The sequence below is a fragment of the Branchiostoma belcheri genome, unplaced genomic scaffold (assembly GCF_001625305.1).
Source record: "Branchiostoma belcheri isolate BF01 breed outbred unplaced genomic scaffold, Haploidv18h27 scaffold108, whole genome shotgun sequence".
NCBI lineage: Eukaryota > Metazoa > Chordata > Leptocardii > Amphioxiformes > Branchiostomatidae > Branchiostoma > Branchiostoma belcheri.
In genome coordinates, this window is record NW_017802469.1 from 632,919 (window position 1) to 651,590 (window position 18,672).

Sequence of the window (18,672 nt, forward strand, 5' to 3'; positions counted from 1 at the left end):
AATTGGATTTTTTTTTACAAAACTATGTTCTCCCCTATTACAGAATGTAACGTTCCAAGCCAACAAAGGTCACTAGGGGTCACTTGGAGTATATGATGCAATGTCAGCTGCTATCATGTCGTGTTGATCAATTTTCAGGTAAGATTTTCACGATTTTTGACGAGTTTTGCACTAACGTAAGATGCTTGGTCGAATCTTAAGAATTTCTAGACACTTCTGACGGCGAGGGGTTCAAAATGGCGATCATATCTTGAGCTGAGAACGAAATTTAAAAGTAGGAAGGCGGGAGATTTCGTTTTAAAATATGGAACAAATGTCATAAATGTCACTTATAATATATCTCACATTGCACATCTGTACACCTATATTTTGTCATAAGTTTTTATTGTACGTTTTGTATGTGTTAAGGCTGTTTGGTGTATCGAAATATTATATTTCATAACATTTTGTGTATCTAATTTTTTTTGAGCCAGTGCACAGCTGTTGAGCTTTCCACTTTCACTTTTATTACGTTATTATATCGTTGCCATGGTAACCACTGTCACTGTTGAAAGGCCATTGTTAGATATGAACCCTTTTCCTTGTGCCAAACATTTTAACATCATGTATTATAATAAAGTGTCATATGTAATGTAGACAGAAAAATGATAAGACTATTATTAATATAGGATTGTTATGATTTTCCTTTAATGCCCATGGTCATGATAATGATCATTCTGGCATACTCATTTTCACCTAAGCGAAGTGAGGAAAATCTAAGTGTCTTTCCCATGGGCACAAGGTTGGTGATTTGGCAGGATTCGAACGCGAGACCTCTTGGTTCTGAACCGAATGCTCTGCCACTATACCACACAACCCCACCACTGAAACGTTGGGGTTTCAGTGGTGGGAAAACTGTGAGTCAAATTTTGAACATTTGTACACTTTTGGTTGTTTTAACTACACAACAGAACAACATCATTCTGTAAATAGAACCACGCCTACCTGTAAATAAGACCACACCTACCTGTTTTTAAATCAAGAACAAACTTTTTCAAGAATCATGATAATCTGTTATCATCTCATTTGTGTGTCTATTGTAAAATTTTTAACCCCTGATCATGACAATAGGCCCTTTTGAAAAGGCTAAGCTCACTTCTTGAAGAAATTACCCATTTTAAAACCTACATAACTTCAAGCTGAGGAATGATCTCTTTTGTGCTATAGAACATGGCTTCATAACATTAAATCCCCAGAGGAATTCTCTGATTTTAAAAAGCCAGACTACAGTTGGCCTTTTTGAAAGTCCTCTTTTACAAGTTTTAGCAACCCTGAACCCCTACCCAACATAGTGACATGACTACACTAGAAAAGCTGGGAGTGACATGAACACAAACCATATGTTGTGTATGTGGCAATCTGGCTTATGTTTTAAGGACATTTCAAAATTAAGGACAGTGTTAGTCTTTTTCTGGCAAAGGCAAAAAATGACAAGACCTACAAAATGTAGTCCCTATATATATATATCACCATATAATCTCTAAATTAGTCTGAAACCAACCAGTATTCATAATGGTGTTATGAAATCCTCACATAGTGAACAATATAGATTTTGTTGCTGAGTCATTCTGTGTGCTCACACCAATCGTTTTAACACCAAAAACACCTTGTTTTCCTCCTTTAACTGCAGAAGTAAGGCCCCTTGAACTAGTACATGTATTTTGAAACCTGAGTAACTCCACTGTAATATGATGATGTTCTCTGCTACAGGGGTATGTTACAGGTCATGTCATGTCAAACACCGGTCTATGTTTGGAAGATGGACATTCAGAAACACATTTCAAAATGTGTTTCAAAAGCACTTCTGCTCAAAAATGGGACCTGATACTAGACTTTAGCAGTATACAAATGTCAACAGGTTTTAACCCTATCCTTCTTTGCCTTGTGACATTTGATTTGATAAAAATTGGCATTTGATAGTCGTTTCAGGTGTCCATATTTAGAATACATTTAGCTGCATTGAATTGACCTAAATTATCGCAATTGTTCAAGGCCTTGTTTACAATCCACCTCTGTGAATCTTTACAGGACAAAGTTGCAATTTATATTCCTTTTAATTAAAATATGTTTTTCTTATATTCAACATTTTTATTGTAATAGAGAAGTTTTTTTTTGTTGTGTAAATATTTTGTATGTTATGTTGACAGGGCATACATGTAAGTGGACAGTTGAGTCATGAGCAGTTTTTGGAGCCTGCGCCGCACACTACTGGCAGCAGGGGGCGCTGCGGGGACTGTCTACGCATTTTCAACATACTCAAGAAGTAAGAGTAATCATAAGGTTAGTATCATTCTACATGCTTGGTTCTTTTGTATAGTATTACTTGTACATGTTATGCTATGTAAGGAAAACATATTGTTTTTGCTCTGTTTCCTCTCCTTCTTCTTCTTCTCCAAACCAATAAGGTCAATGACCTGAACCAGATGTTACCATGGTAACTAGTGATGGGTTACATCATGTTGCAATTTTTATAGCAGGAGGGATTTAGACTCCTGTCTGACCATATATATGAAATGTGTTTGAGTGAGAATTAACAGAGCAGACCATATGCGAAGGTAAACATTATGCATTTGCTTTGTAAATGTTAGATTTCTAGTTAAAAAGGATTTTATTACAGCCTGTTGTACCTGTTCCTCACAGAAACACAGAGCCCATGTGGTGGCAGCTGACACCCCCACCCCTGCCCCAGGACCGCTGCCCACACGGGTAGAGAACCTGCGGGCGTTACAGGAGACCCCGGAGTTTGACGTGCTGGTGATCGGGGGAGGGGCGACGGGATGTGGGGTCGCACTGGACGCAGTAACAAGAGGTAGGCAATATTTATGTTAACCGAAGGAAAACCTATTGTTTTTGTTCTGTTTCCTCTTCTTCTTCTTCATCTCCAAACAAATGAGGTCAATTACCTGAACCAGACGTCTGTCACCATGGTAACTAGTGTTGGGTTACATCATGTTGCAATTTTATAGCAGGAGGGATTTATACTCCTGTCACCATATATGTGAATGTGTTTGTCAAATTAACAGTCTGAGAGCAGACCATATGCAAAGGTAAACATTATACATTTGCTTTGCAAATGTTACCTTTCTACAATGTACATGTAGTAATTTATGATTGTCTCGATATCATTAGGGTTAAGAACAGCGTTGGTTGAGAGAGATGACTTCTCAGCTGGCACCAGCAGCCGCAGCACAAAACTGATCCACGGTGGAGTCAGGTACCTGCAGAAAGCCATCATGGGGCTGGACAAGGAGCAGGTGAATACATCTGCATACATTATGAAAATGAGGAGCCTCCAGAATCATTACACTTGTCTGGCTCTTCCTTGACTACTTATAGCACAAGCCAGATGTGTAGCATCATAGAAAATGTACAGTAATTACCATAAATAGATTGTTTTCACTTGGCCTCATTGTTCAGTTAGCCGCCATGTTGGTGTCCCTATTTGCATTTCAGTAAATGCAAGGTCATATGTTTTCAGAGATTTTGTGACCTTCTCAAATAAAATTACTAAATGTCACATTGACACCTCAAATCGTGAATAACTTGACAATAAAACATAAAAATGCTGTGTACATTTGGTCCATTATCCATTGAAATGCAAATAGGGACACCAACATGGCCGCCAGCACTTTCTAGCTGCAGTGGATATGCTGTATTGGTCTGTAACTGTAACAGACTTGTTTTAAACACCTGTACAGTATAACCTGGTTAAGGAGGCCCTACACGAGCGAGCCAACCTGTTAGAGATAGCCCCGCACCTGTCAGGGCCACTCCCTATCATGTTACCTGTCTACAGGTAAGTCTCACCTGTACTTTGTAGTAATACATAGTAGAGGGATTCATTCCTAAAGCTAACCGACATCAAGCATACTTACTTAGGGATGACTGCAGTTTGCAAGATGTCAGTAAGCTTGAGGAATGAATCCACTCTACTATATACTTTCTGTGTAGTTGCTGTAATACTTAGAGGTGTTACTCCGTCTTTTTCAACGAATATGGTCACTCCTGAATTACTTCTGTTTTGGAGTTTGTTTAGTTGAAAAAATAGTAGTTTTGTTGGGCATATTTACATTTATTCAATCTTTTGTTGCATTGTTAACCAACTTTATTAATGAACTCATGATGTGTTTTATTAACACATAACAGGTATCTTATTCATTAACTCATAACATGCATGTGTCTTTCTTTTTTTTTTGTCCATTTTGTCCAGAGCTTATTGAGGACGAATATCACTAAAATTGTGTGTCCTAAATATATTGATATACGCAATACACTATACACTATACTATCAGATTCTTTTCCAGCATTTACCACAATGAACTTGGAAAGAAAATTTAAATACATATTGACTTGTGACAACATGCTATACATAGGGATAAATGTTAAAGACTCTTGGCCCCATGTGGAGCATAGGCCACCGAATGCATGGATATTAGAAACTCCTCCAAAGATTGTATAAGTTGATACCTATCTCATACTAGCCACCCACTTTTGTATTAGTTAGGTTAGCCTTATGAAAATGTAGTTGACATGTACTTACTTAAGTTAGTAGATGCCATACTTTGTACCCTGTACAACTGTTGCGCAATAAATTTATTATTTTTATTAACCGATAACATGCATCTTATATCAAAACTCACAACAAAATCATTTGTTCTTCCCAAGATGGTGGCAGCTGCCGTACTTCTGGGCGGGTATCAAGGCGTACGATCTTGTAGCGGGGTCTCAGTGTGTGAAGTCCAGCTACATGCTGACCAAGTCTCGTGCTCTGGAACTCTTCCCCATGCTGAAGAAAGACAGACTGGTCGGCGCCATCGTCTACTATGATGGTAATGTGGTGCTAGAATTTTTTTTGTGACACCTCATCAGGGCCAGAGTCTGTAGTGTAGTATTGTGTTTGGTTTTTGTTTCTGTAAATATCTGCTGTACAGATGTTTATACAATGGCATCTGTTGATAGCTTTTTTACATGATCTTAGTGAAAATGTATATAGAGAGAAATAGATGTTAGGTGTGTTTGCAGGGCTTGAGTCGAAATACTGGGTGTGCACCCAAATTTGGAGCTGTGCACCCAATTTTTTTCTGTAGGTATCATTCTTGTACTACTTTTCTTTTAAGAAATGAAACATATCACACATTATTTTATATGGTACACCCAAAAATTTCACCAGTGCACCTATTTCCAGAAATGAATTTCAAGCCCTGGATTGTATACATGTATATGCACAACCAGGCCTCAAAGTACAATGTACATGTACCACCTGCATATATGCAGGTTAGAGCTGGTAAAATTGGAGCTGAGCAGGAACAGTGTTATTTTGTGGATTTTGATTTCTCTGCTATTTGTTATCACCCCTGAAGAGCTAAATAAAGTATTGAAATGGTTTTCAAATACTTGTAACATTTAGTTTGATGGAATCTCCTTGTTAAGCAGAGTGCAGGACCTAGTATAATTTGACTGGTGCAAGTAATGTTGCATGTTGCCAGCACCAGTGCATCACTATTAGAATCCCTAACAAGTGTATATCGTTGAAAGTATAGGAACAGCATTGACAAAGTTATGTTTTTCTTTCCTCCAGGCCAACATAACGATGCCCGTATGAACTTGGCCATCGCCCTGTCGGCGGCACGACACGGGGCTACGGTGGCCAATCACATGGAGGTGAAGTCTCTCACCAAGACTACAGACGACAGCGGGAAGGAGGTCATCTCTGGAGCTGTCATGAAGGACTGTCTGACTGGTGAGGAAGTACCCAATCATGTAAATGGTGGCAAAGTGGTTAGAGTTAAAATCCAAAGGTTCTGGGTTTGAATCCCAATGTTGTGTACTTGGGAAAAGCATATTCCCGATTCATAAATGATCATGGGCCCATTTACAGGTCATCCAAAGGTTCTGGGTTTGAATCCCAATGTTGTGTACTAATGGAAAAAGCATATTTCCGGTATAGATGATCATGAGGCCATTTACTGGTTATGCAAAATTAACAAAATGACCGTGTTGGATTCAATATGAATCAGTGCAGTTGACTGTCAGATAAACAATTATGTAGCTCTTAACTATTCAGATAGTGTAAAGCCAAAATTGTTTACATGACATACAATGTGTAGCTCATGTATCTGAGTGCATACTGCCAAGGGTTAAGAGTTACACATTGAAGGCAAAATATGATGGTTTAGTGGTCAATTGACCAAACATTACCCCTGCAATCACTACCTTTCATAGCGCTGAATTGATGCAGGGTTTACAATCACATAATAAACATGATACACATATAACATATTTGCTCCACACACTTTTGTGGAACTGTCGCATGGGTCTGTGTGGGTGCCACAAGGTGACCTCAATATGACTTTCCCCAACCAAAGTTAGGTACCCATTCACACCTGGATGGAGTGAGGAAAATCTTGTAAAGTGCCTTTCCCAAGGGCATGTCCTGGGTACAACTCTGGATCGAACCTGGGTCGTTTCATAGTCAAACACTCTACCACTACACCATCCGATGCCACGTTGGAGTAAACATTGATCTGTAAGAATGGGTAGTGTACATCATAGAATTGAACCCACTGCTAACAGCTATGTTTCTTCTCATTCTTTTTCAGGTCAAGAGATCACAGTGAAGGCTAAGTGTGTTGTCAACGCCACCGGCCCCTTCACAGACGGTGTCCGACAAATGGACAACGCTGAGATCCCCAACATCTGCCAACCCAGCGCAGGGGTTCATATTATACTTCCAGACTACTACAGGTGTGCTATGTCTCCTATATATGTTTTACAACTGCATTGTGAGACCAATCTACTTTGTTGAGTACTACACGTGTGCAATGTGGATCACACTTCAGTTGTAAAAGGTAGTAAACATCTAATAAATAATATTATATTATAAAATATATATGAAACCATTACTTGATAGATCTGTCAATGGAATTTGAATTGTCTCCCTTAGCAGTAGTACGATGTACAAACACTAAGTCTTATTCTGATACCTGGCCCAAAATCTTTAACTTGATACATATTTCAACCCTCAAAGCATCTTGAACCACTGAATAAAGAGACTCTTTCTACATATTAACCAAGTGTTTTTTCAGCTGACATTTTGATGACTGTCTGTCATCTTCCTCAGGGCAATTCTGACTGAATGTCGGTTGAATAAACCTCAACTTGGTTGTGTAAAAAGATCTTTAATTTATTCAGTGACTTACCAGCATGATGAAAATATTCACAGATAGTGAACCACTCTGTAAATTATTATTTTCTAAAGATACAGTACAACATGAACCCATGGGTCCTGGGTTCTATTCCACCTATATGCCCCAACGTTGTGCCCTTGGGAAAAGCACTTTACAGGACTTTCCTCACTTCACTCTGGTGGAAACGAGTACCTAGCTTTGGTTAGGGACGTTCTTCGTAGATAGATGTTAAATGGAGGTCCCGTGTTTGGGAGAGACACCCCACGCACATTAAAGAACCCACCACACTTATCAAAAAGAGTTACGAGGGGACCTTCCTGGTGCAAGTTTTTCAAACCATACCGTCCGGTCTTACACAGCTTGTACTTACATGTACAAAACAAACAAAACTTCATGTTCTGCTCTCTGCAGCCCAGAGTCTATGGGTTTACTGGATCCCTCGACGAGTGACGGACGTGTGATCTTCTTCCTCCCGTGGGCGGGACTGACTATCGCGGGAACCACCGACAGCCCCTGCGACGTTACCCACAATCCCACACCCACGGAGAAGGAGATCCAGTTCATCTTGAACGAGATCAAGAATTACCTCAGTCCTGATGTGTCAGGTAGGTTTAGGCCACACCAATTTAATTTGTTGGTTCTTGGATTTTTTCAGAAAAATTATGAAGCGACAGGGCGAAAAAATAAATAGAAATAAAAACAGGTCTAGGCATCCTATTATGGCCCAAAATGGTACGATAGGAGTCATGAAGTCAACACAAAAGGTTGGGCTAATATTTTAACAATATTTGAACTTTTTAATCAAACCACTGCATTGATAGATGAAAAACTTTGACAGCTAGGAAGAAAATGATTTTCCTCTGAGTCAACTGTTAGGGGCAACATTTTTTTGCAAATCAGAAAAAACAAAGAGGCGAATCTGAGAACCAACAAATTAAATTGGTGTGGCATAAAGTGTGCATACCTTAGGGATTACTGATCTCCTACAATGTCCTCGTTAGTTTTAGTCAGTTTTAGCCTGGGTGCCATCCTTGATAGCTTTCGCCGGCTCCCTAATCTCGCTGGCTAGCCGGCGGAAACTACAGAGGATGGCACCCAGGCTAGTTTATAAGTTTTGGGGTACAAAATGGAACTGTGAGAGTTGATGTTATAGCCAATAGTGTACTCCAATGTGGGTTTTTGCGTAGACTGACAACAGTTTTGGTGACCATACATATCTGTCCTGTTCTAGTGAGGAGGGGTGATGTACTTGCTGCATGGAGTGGAATCCGACCGCTGGTGTCTGATCCCAACTCCAAGAACACCCAGTCTATCTCCCGTAACCACGTGATAGAAGTCAGCCCCTCCAATCTGGTAACCATTGCAGGTAGGTACAACATCTCTTTACAAACCAATCAGCAGTTTATTTTGGGTTTCAGTTCGATTCTGCAGACCCTCAACTCCAGCGCCCATCTCTTTCAGGAAATAATTCTAAAGCAAAAACACTATGTATGGAAATGAAGGATATCCCTCTAGCTACAAGAATTTCAATTTCTTCAACCTCTCAAATTTTAGGGGGGAAAAGGATTTTCATGTGCAATTAAACCCACCACCCATAATTTAGCCACCATTATGACTGATATTGTCAGAAAGAAAAATTGGTGTGTGCAAGAAGAGGAGCAAGGGGCCAGCTTCTGGTCCAAGTACATAGGTAGTTAGGCAGGCATGTCTTTGTTTAGAACAGGTGGGACCTCTTCTCTTATGGTATAGCCAATATTTAGTATATAGAGCCACAAAATAAATAATTTGACAATGTATACTTAGTTGATTAGTTTTTCAATGGACAACAGGATAGAAAGAAAGACACCAAACAAGTTTGGCTTTGGACAGTGTCCTCAAATGATAGGATGATGTTTATGTAGCTATTTATGATTTGATTATGAAAATAAATCTGAATCAATACGATCTTATATGAGACGTTCTGCCAAAGTGCTACGCACAATACATTGCAGATTTCGCGCAGGTGCAGTATGTAGTCTCCCGACGTGCTCATAATATCTTTCTCCCCAGGAGGGAAGTGGACGACCTACAGGTCGATGGCCTCTGACACGGTGGATAAGGCCATCGAAGTGTGCAGTCTGCAGCCCAGACATAAGGACTGTCAGACAGACGGACTGATGTTAGAGGGAGGGGACGCATACACTCCCACCATGTTCATCAGACTGGTGCAGGACTTTGGGCTCGAGAATGAGGTAAGGAAGAAAGGAGGAAGGAAGGAAGGAGAGAGGGAGGGAGGGAGGGAGGGAGGGAGGGAAGGAGGGAGGGGACGCATACACTCCCACCATGTTCATCAGACTGGTGCAGGACTTTGGGCTGGAGAATGAGGTAAGTTTTTCTAAAGACATTCTGATAGACAATTTAGGCCACACCAATTTGTTGTTTTTCGGATTCGCCCTGTCCATTTTTTTCTGATTTAAAAAAAAATTGGTTCTAAATCAACTGCAAAATGCTCAATGAAAGACGTATTATGGCCTCAACAGTTGAAGAAAGTCCTTTTAACAATGCAATTTTGTTTCATTTAAAGTTCAAAATCTATTGTTTTTATCCCCACCGTGAACTATCATGTACCACCCCTTTCCTTGGTGCTGAAATACCATCCCCACCCAGAACCATCATGTACCATCCCTTTCCTTAGTGCTGAAATGCCATCCCCACCCGGTACTTTACTCTGAATGTGATTTGAAAAATGGGTATAATAAAATACATGTAGTGGCAAGTGAAAAGAACTAACTGGTGACTTTCTTCCCATGTAAGACTTGCATTTTCCATATGCATTTCAGAAACTTGAACTGTATGTAGCCTCAAGCACTGAAAGACTGGCATTTATGAACCAATAAATGACCATCCTGAAACAAATTTTTCTTACCCATTGAAAACACGACTACTCCAGCATGTTACATGTTACTTATCTGTATACTTGTTCCCATTATTTGCAGGTTGCCCAGCACTTGGCACACACCTATGGAGACAAGGCCTTTGACGTCGCCAAGTTAGCCCAGATGACAGGGAAGAGGTGGCCTGTGGTGGGCAAGAGACTTGTGGAGGACTTCCCTTACCTAGAGGCCGAGGTAGGGCGACTTTGCTACTGCAGTTTTTGACTGAATTGCTAGATGGTGCTGCTGTACTGTCTACCCCAAGGATTCCCTCAGAGGCACACAGGAAGACAACAACGATACATGTAGATCGTATGCCAAATTTAATGCCCAACTATTGCTGTGTAAGCTAGAGGCTGAGGTAGGGCGACTTTGCTACTGCAGTTTTTTTACTAAATTGCTAGATGGTGCTGCTGTACTGTCTACCCCAAGGATTCCTTCAGAGGCACACAGGAAGGCAACAATGATAAAATCATTTGTCAAATTTACTGCCCAACTAGTGCTGTGTATACGTTCAGGTCCAGGGATTCAAGTCCAGAGGTTTAGCTTCAGGTCTGGACCTAAACCCAGGACATATACAAAATACGAAAGGGACTTCTCAGTGAACATTTCCCAATGGAAGATGGGGCATCTTTACCACAAAATTTTGTAGCAAGCACTGCTGACTACCAGGGTTTAGAAGCAAGATATGTTGTTTATAAGGCATGTCTATCTGTGGCCACATAATTTATGGAGGCTGACACTTGACAATGCCCAATGGCAATGTTTTCTTTATTTCGCAGCACAAATTTTTTGACTATTGAAGATTTCAGGTGGCTTAGAAAAAAAAAGGGGAATGTGACATGAATTTATTTGTAAGTATGGAACTAGTTTCAGATGTTCAGTTTTCTTTGGACTTGAACCTAAACATTTTTACAAGTGGTACACAGCACCATGCCCGACTGAATGTTTTTTCCCAGGTTAAGTACGCAGCGAAGGAGTATGCGTGTACCGCCATTGATGTGATCGCCAGGCGGACAAGACTGGCGTTCCAGAACGTTCAGGCGGCGGAGACCGCCCTCCCAACTATCATCAGGATACTGGGACAGGAGCTGGGATGGAACAAACAGAGATGCAAGGTAGGAGGATATATTAGTATCATGTTGACTAGCATGTTGGCAAAATGTACTACGCCTGACCAAAACCCTGATTTTTGTACGTTTTTTGGATGCATGTTTGGTCAACATTGCATCAGAATTTAGCCTGTTGCAGATGATATTTTTCCTACACAACATTTTGAAACTATACAGCATTTTGAAACTATACAGGTGGGATGTTAACCTTGTACATGTGCATGTGTAAATACAACCTTATATGAGACGTTTTGCCAAAGTGCTATGCATAATACATTATGGGTTTTATGCAGGTGCAGTACAAATGTACATTCTGGCAACATGCTACATTTGTATATGCTGACTAGGTTTTAGGAAAATACCAAAGAACTGAGAAAATGGGCCCAAAGTAATGCAAATTCTGTATAAATTTTACTTGGTGTTTTTTATAGGTTGATAACAAATTTCAATATTGTGCTATATTGTATTTTGGTAATGTTTTTTCCAAGTGAAAAATATGTCAAAGATACCAAAATCTAGAAAAAAAATCTTTCAATTGACATTCCAAACGTTTCTTTTGTTCAATCAGCAAGCAGCAACAACTGTACAGATAATTGTAATACATTAATCAGGGAGCTCTTGACATTTGAAAATTCAAATATTGACCAGTATTAACTGTCAATGTCTATAGGAGGAGGAAGAGGCAGCCAAAGAGTTCCTGTACATGGAGATGGGCGGTAAGGCTCATCTGGACGTACGCGCCCTGATAACGCCCGACACAAACTTACCCGCTGCCGACATCGAACGCTACACCAAACGCTTCAACAAGGTCGCTGGAGCGAAAGGGTTCATCACTCATGTGGACCTGGGAAATATCATCCAGGTATATAGTTATACATAACCGGTGCCATAGCTCAATTGGTAGAGTGCTCGCGTTGTAACCGGGAGGTCGTGAGTTCAAACCCCGGCCAGGTCATACCAAAGGCTTAAAAAATGGTGCACACTTCTTTCTATGCTTAGCACTCAGCACATATGAGAAAGAGTATGGGAAGGTCAAACACACAGCACTACTAGCGGACTAGCCCCCTGCTGTAGTGCCCTGCACAACTGTGTGTCGCCCAAGGGCTATGGAAATAGACATGGGCACCAAACCCTATGCTCTGCACAGAGCACGGGATCGGAGACCTAAGCTTTATATAGTTATACATGTACATGTACACAAAATCATGCTGTAGTCATACAGTAATACAGTACCATATCATCGTTGGAAAAAAGACAAGGCTAGGGTTTCGTAGCATTTTTGAGACTGTAGGGACAATGTGTTGTTAATCCACTGTGTCAGCATGGGTCAATCCCTCTTATTCGACTGACCTTCCGACCCGAAAGTCAGCAACATGTGCGTAACCAGGAACGCCAGGAATTGAACCCATGACCATTTGGTACTATTTTATGATCATACACTACTGTATGCTGTATTACAATTTGTGATGTATATGAAATAGCACGAGCAGGCTGATGTAAGCTCAAGACAGAAAAAAATAAATAAACTAGAGAGGCCGACATTTGCTTGGGAGCAAATACAGCATATTTCAGTCCATCTCCCGCCCACGCAAAAGTGGACTATTCCAAACTTACCCCAGTGTAAAACTGGCAAAGATTCTCAAATAAATGAATTAAATAGTAGCTATGTAATTGAGAACAAAGATGCAAGAACAAGCACATTGAATCTCGAAAGCTTTACTAATCTTATTACAGGTATGCAAATACTAACAATGATGAGATTTGATACATTTTGAAGGTCTTAGGCACATAAAATTGAATGTGTGGGTCATTACACACGACTTACGTGCAATGTGACCTCAGGTAACCCGCAATGGAACACGTGTTCCATGGCCAACAGCAGATGGAACAGGCCATTCTTTAGATAGAACATGGAACGGGTATAGCACTTTTGGCCCTTTTTTTGCTGAAAATAGCCATTAAAGTCCCCCAAATGAGTCATTTGGAAGTGGTTTATGCCAAATATGTGACTGCTATTCTGTAGACACATGTTCAAGGTACCCTTATACCGAATTTCAGATCATTTGGTTGTAAAACCAGGGCTCAGGATCCAAAACCCATTTTTTGGCAAAAAATGCCCCAAAAAACCTTCATAAAACCTTTTCAAAGGCATGTATCAAAAAAATGAAAAAAAAGCCTGGGGGTATAGGCCCACTCTACCTCCATGCCAAATTTCAAGTCATTTAGGTGAATGATGGCGGAGTTGAATCCCTTTGACTGTTTGGCAGGAGGAGGAGAAGAAGAAGGAGGAGAAGAAACATGAGAGAACACAATATATTTCATCCATACCATGGTATGGACTGAAATATAAAAAGCCTCACAGTTCAATTTTCTAACTTCTGAGTTTTTCCCATTTTTTCCCTATAATTACAACTAATGACAAAGTTTACAACTTTATCTGATAGAAATAGCATCACCAACATCTCCTTTTCCAATTAGAACCTTGGGATTGACATCTCGGACGACCAACTCCACGACATGCTGGAAGAAGTTGACACAAACCGGAATGGACAGGTCGAACTGGACGAGTTCCTACAGGTCAGTAGCCAATCAGAATACTTCATTTTCCAATCATGTGACCATTGGCAACCAATCAGACTACATTGTTACAGGACAGAGGTAAACTATCGTAACATATGCTTTTTATACAAAAGTATGATGATATTTGACATATTATACTGTAAATAACAAATTTGAATGCTGTATTAATATTATGTTAACTTTATACTTTTATATGGTATAAATGTACAGGTCTATATTGTAGGCTGTATCTAAATTTTACAAAATGATGGCTAGCACATGTATGCTAAATGTAGCAGTGTAACTACTTGAAAATAAGGAAGTTTGCATATGTCAAGAATTTATGTCTCAAAAACAAATTATGGAACTCATTTTTCATATTGCTGCCCCAGTCTGCTTTTGATATTTTTGTTGCTTGGTGGTTGGGATTTCTACTAATAACTTCTGACTTGAAAATATGCTTGTGCTTTCATATCATGCAGTAGAATATACATGTACATCCCAACAGTCCACAAAAAGATTTTGATATGTTTTTAGGTAGAGAAGAATACATATGGTCTACATGTACATATAACATCTGTGTCCATAATATCACCAGGGTCCATAATATCGCCACCTTGAGAAACAGTGTGCTTTAAGATATTTTTTTACTGCAACATACCCTAGGTATGTACATTTGAGGTGTGCAGGAGTGCATACCAAATGTATGTTGCAGTAAAAATATCTTTAAGCACACTGTTTCTCAAGGTGGTGATATTATGGACCCTGGTGATATTATGGACATAGATGTTACTTCTTTCCAGGTTTTCAGTCAAAATCCATGGAAACATGCTTGTACTATGTTTCTAAAAATGTATTGTTTTTCTCCCCACTCACATAACAGATTTTATTGTATTTCTTTATTAAAATATCCACCCAAAAGAAGCCATACAAGCAGCCATATGAATAGTTATTGAAGCAGCTCAAAAATGTAGGGCAGACAGATTATTATATTACAATATGTCTGACCTAAATTTTTGAGCTACATATATTTTGTATGGCTCTGAAAAGTAGCGATTTAATCTTTCTTATAGTTTTCAAAATTTGAGGTTGTTATGAAGTCAGTTGCTTGTTTTCATGTTTGCCCTAGATTTTTGAAATATTGGAATGTCTTTGATGTGGGATTGTGTATTGTGCATGTCTACTGCTTTGAAAAATGCACTGTGTAATGAGTAATGCAAATACAAAATATGCAAAGTATTTAGTAGCTCCCATGCTTTTGAAAAATGCACTATGAATTGAGTAACTCCAATACTTTAAAATAATTAATGTGTGTTGAGTAACTCCAATGCGTTTGAAAAATGAAATTTGTACTATTTAACCCTTGTCCTGCGGAGCACAACAATTGTTGTTCTGCACATACAGTACCATCTATATAGCACCCCGTACAGGTACGATTTGGGGGTATTTCTTGTGCAACGCATCACACCGCAGTGAAATGCAATGAATGCGGAAGTAACTATGCCACTGCAGGACAAAAAAAATTGGGGGTCTATTATCTAATTAAGACATGAAATTATTGAAAAATATTGTGCCAGGAATGTCAGCAGGACAAGGGTTTTAGCACCAATAATTTGGAAAAATGCACTGTGTTTTGAGTAACCCGAATGCTTTTGAAAAATGCACAACACCCAGTTGATGAACGCAGCGTATTTGGGGTACGTGACCCTGTCCCGTCTGGATCGCATCATGGCCCTTACCGACGAAATGGTGGAGAAGAAGGCCATACCAACACATCGCAGTGGGGGCGGGGTCTGATCGTTTAAAACGCGTACCAAAAAAGGTGTCCATTTCTGCTACAAAACTGTGGAAGTACACAATGTACTGTTAGTATCTGCATGCTTGCTGTTGCTTTGCATCTTGGAAAACTCCTTACTGCATGTCGAAAATCTTTGCATATATTAATTTCATCTCTTTCCTACTTCATATTTTCCATACCTTTTCTGACTAGAACTAAAGGAAACTATGTCTGACACAAGATGCTGAATGTCACACCTCAAAAATAACAATTATTAATTTCTGATTCAATCAACTGCTCAACTCTACACTTTGCTTTTCCAGTGTGCTTCCATCCATGCATCTGCTTCCGCTGTGATAGTCGTACACATTGTGTAGGTTACTACCCCTTTACTTAAACTAAGAATGCACACCAGTCATCAAGCTATACTGAGTGTGTTACAAAAAGTTCCAGACAGATATTTAAGGGTGCAGATTTTATTTCTTTATACTACTTATGTCCTGTAGCATCTAGAATGTTGAATCATCTGGACAGGTTCTTTTCATAGTTGCTTTATTTCCTACTACATTTTAATTGATTACAAAAATTCCTAGTCTAGCTTAGCTGTAACATTGGTTACTTCATTAAAAAGCACAAGCTACATATTGTTTATCCTGATGAATTTGAATATTCTCAATAATAGCCATCTCTACTACAGTTACCTTTTCTTTGTATCATTTTGTCCTGTACACTTTGCGGGTGATCTCTCTTGTTTTCTCTACAAGATTCTGTTTTTCCAGCTTTCATTATCTCCTGTTGTTTTTGTTACATCTTGGTGTGGTGTGTCACAATCAATGGACCTATACTAATACCATTATTACATCACAGTTTGTTTACCTGTTCTAAAGAACATTCTAGAACGGTCAGTTAAAGAATAAAGATCATTTCAAAGTTTTCAAAGTAAGGTATGTCTGATTTTTGCTGCGTCTAGTTGTGTTGACACAGCATTACATGCCGCATGGGTGATTTAGTTGTGACATCAGACGAAAGTAGTACTGTATTAAAAGCCTTAGGCTAACGCTACACAAACACACACCGCGCTACGCACCCCTGTACAATATAAACGTCGATTGACCGGCATTCATTGCGGTAAACAAACTGTGACGTAATAATGTTATAGGTCCATTGCAGCTACGTTTTGCAACTACTATCACCATGGAGTAACTTTCTATTGTGTGTGTGTTTCTCAGGCTGTGTCCAATATGACCTTTATCTGCATGCTAGAACATACAAGGGGCTCACTTGACTAAGAGTCATCTTTGTGCATTTGTATAAAGAAGTATAAGCCACATCACAGTTATTGTTGTGCATGTGTAGTCATGATGCATTGTGTTGTAGGTCACAAGTCAAGATCCATTTGCTTGTAAACAATTATCATTGTTTAAACTGTTGCGCTATAAAACTTATAACATCTGTGTCCATAATATCACCAGGGTCCATAATATCGCCACCTTGAGAAATAGTGTGCTTAGATATTTTCTTACTGCAACATACCCTAGTTTTGTACATTTTATGTGTGAAGGAGTGCATACCAAAAGTATGTTGCAGTAAAAATATCTTTAAGCACACTGTTTCTCAAAGTGGCGATATTATGGACCCTGGTGATATTATGGACACAGATGTTAGACAAGTGGGGACTTTTTACTAGTGAATGTGTCTTGAACTTTGACCACAATGCTTCACAACTGCACATTGCTCACTTGGAACTGTGACAGGGCTTAGTACTTTAAGTCATTTGTAAAATCAGGTACAAATTCAGAGCTCAGAGTAAAAAATATAGTATTTTGATAAACATGTAATTTAGGGCATTGGTGCAACAAAATGAAATGATGCCAAAAAGCAGTTACTCAAGCAACTGGATATAATTTTGGAAACGCTCAGACGTTTCAGCTAGTATCCACTAGCTTTCGTCAGTGACTGAGAGACCAGAGGAGAAATGCAGGTTTATAATATATAGCACAAAGTATTGAAACTGACGAAAGCTAGTGGATACTAGCTGAAATGTCTGAGCGTTTCCAAAATCATATCCAGTTGCTTGAGTAACTGCTTTTTGGCGTATCCTATTACCTGGATGTCTAACCTTCATAGACGTAAAATGAAATTATCTTTTTTTTTCTCCCGCCCCCTTCCCCACTTCAGTTGATGAGTTCAGTCAGGGCAGGTGTGATGAGTACCAGTCGTCTGGACAGGATCATGAAGCTGGCAGAAATCATCGAAGACCCAGAAAACCCCATGAAGAAAGCAGAAGACATTAAAGAAGGTCGTGTCTGGTACTAGAATAACTTGGAAGAATCTTAAAGAAAACAGGTGAGGAACAGAATGGAAGGAGACTTCTTTCTTCGACTTGTATCTGTTTTATGTTTACTTTGGTGCAATTTATTGTTATACATATAGGCAGGACCAATAGGTTGCAAAGAATAAGAAAGAGTATATAATGTTATGTTTGTTACTGACCAAATACTACATGTCAAAGGTTAAAGTTCACCTGATGACCCCTTACAAAAGGTCATGACCTGGTGCCAGCTGACATTTATTCTTTTTTTTTGTAGAACAAAAGACTATTTCTTTACTTTTGTGGTGACTATTATTTTAACACATAGTAGTAACATCTCTATCTAGTATTTAAAGGAAAATATTACGTTAACCTTTTTTTTTGCTATTGTTTTGGTAAGTAATACAACTTTTACACTGTTTTGCATCCATTGCATGATGATGGTTAAAATGCTCGAGGCCTTTGTAACATCATATCAAGAATTTCTGCTGCACTTTCAGACAGTATTTGAGAGATTTTGGTACTTTTATATGTGCTAAGAAAGCTACAATGTTTACTACAAGTTTGTATACTTACCCAAGAGAGGGATACAGTATGGGACCTTGATGGTATAGTGTGTTTCATGTGTGTTTTAATAGGATATGTGCACTTGTTTTTTGTTCATTCTGCCTTAAAATAAGCTTACCATCCCCATGCATGTCTTTTTTTTTATCTTGTTAGTACTGAACACTCCTATTTTTATCTTTGATAGGGTGTTAGGTTTTCATGTTTTTGA

The 18,672-nt window shown here is 39.2% G+C and overlaps 1 protein-coding gene across 1 annotated transcript; it reads left to right on the plus strand.

Moving 5' to 3' along the window:
• Window positions 1-59: 59 nt before the first annotated feature.
• LOC109480563 (glycerol-3-phosphate dehydrogenase, mitochondrial-like) lies at window positions 60-17,929 on the plus strand. Its single transcript, XM_019782797.1, has 17 exons — window positions 60-134; window positions 2,184-2,319; window positions 2,680-2,848; window positions 3,169-3,293; window positions 3,738-3,835; window positions 4,705-4,868; window positions 5,618-5,779; window positions 6,639-6,783; window positions 7,638-7,831; window positions 8,458-8,592; window positions 9,276-9,457; window positions 10,202-10,333; window positions 11,098-11,256; window positions 11,921-12,112; window positions 13,729-13,827; window positions 15,484-15,631; window positions 17,765-17,929. Exons 2-16 carry the CDS (start codon window positions 2,215-2,217, stop codon window positions 15,604-15,606), a joined length of 2,184 nt encoding a protein of 727 aa, XP_019638356.1. The 5' UTR covers window positions 60-134; window positions 2,184-2,214; the 3' UTR covers window positions 15,607-15,631; window positions 17,765-17,929.
• The last annotated feature ends 743 nt before the right edge of the window (window positions 17,930-18,672 follow it).

Coding starts and splice junctions, on each gene's coding strand:
- LOC109480563 (XM_019782797.1), top strand. CDS start 2,215: ATGAGCAGTTTTTGGAGCCTGCGCCGCACACTACTGGCAGCAGGGGGC. Junction 4,869..5,617: donor CGCCATCGTCTACTATGATG/GTAATGTGGTGC, acceptor TCTTTCCTCCAG/GCCAACATAACGATGCCCGT. Junction 5,780..6,638: donor CATGAAGGACTGTCTGACTG/GTGAGGAAGTAC, acceptor ATTCTTTTTCAG/GTCAAGAGATCACAGTGAAG.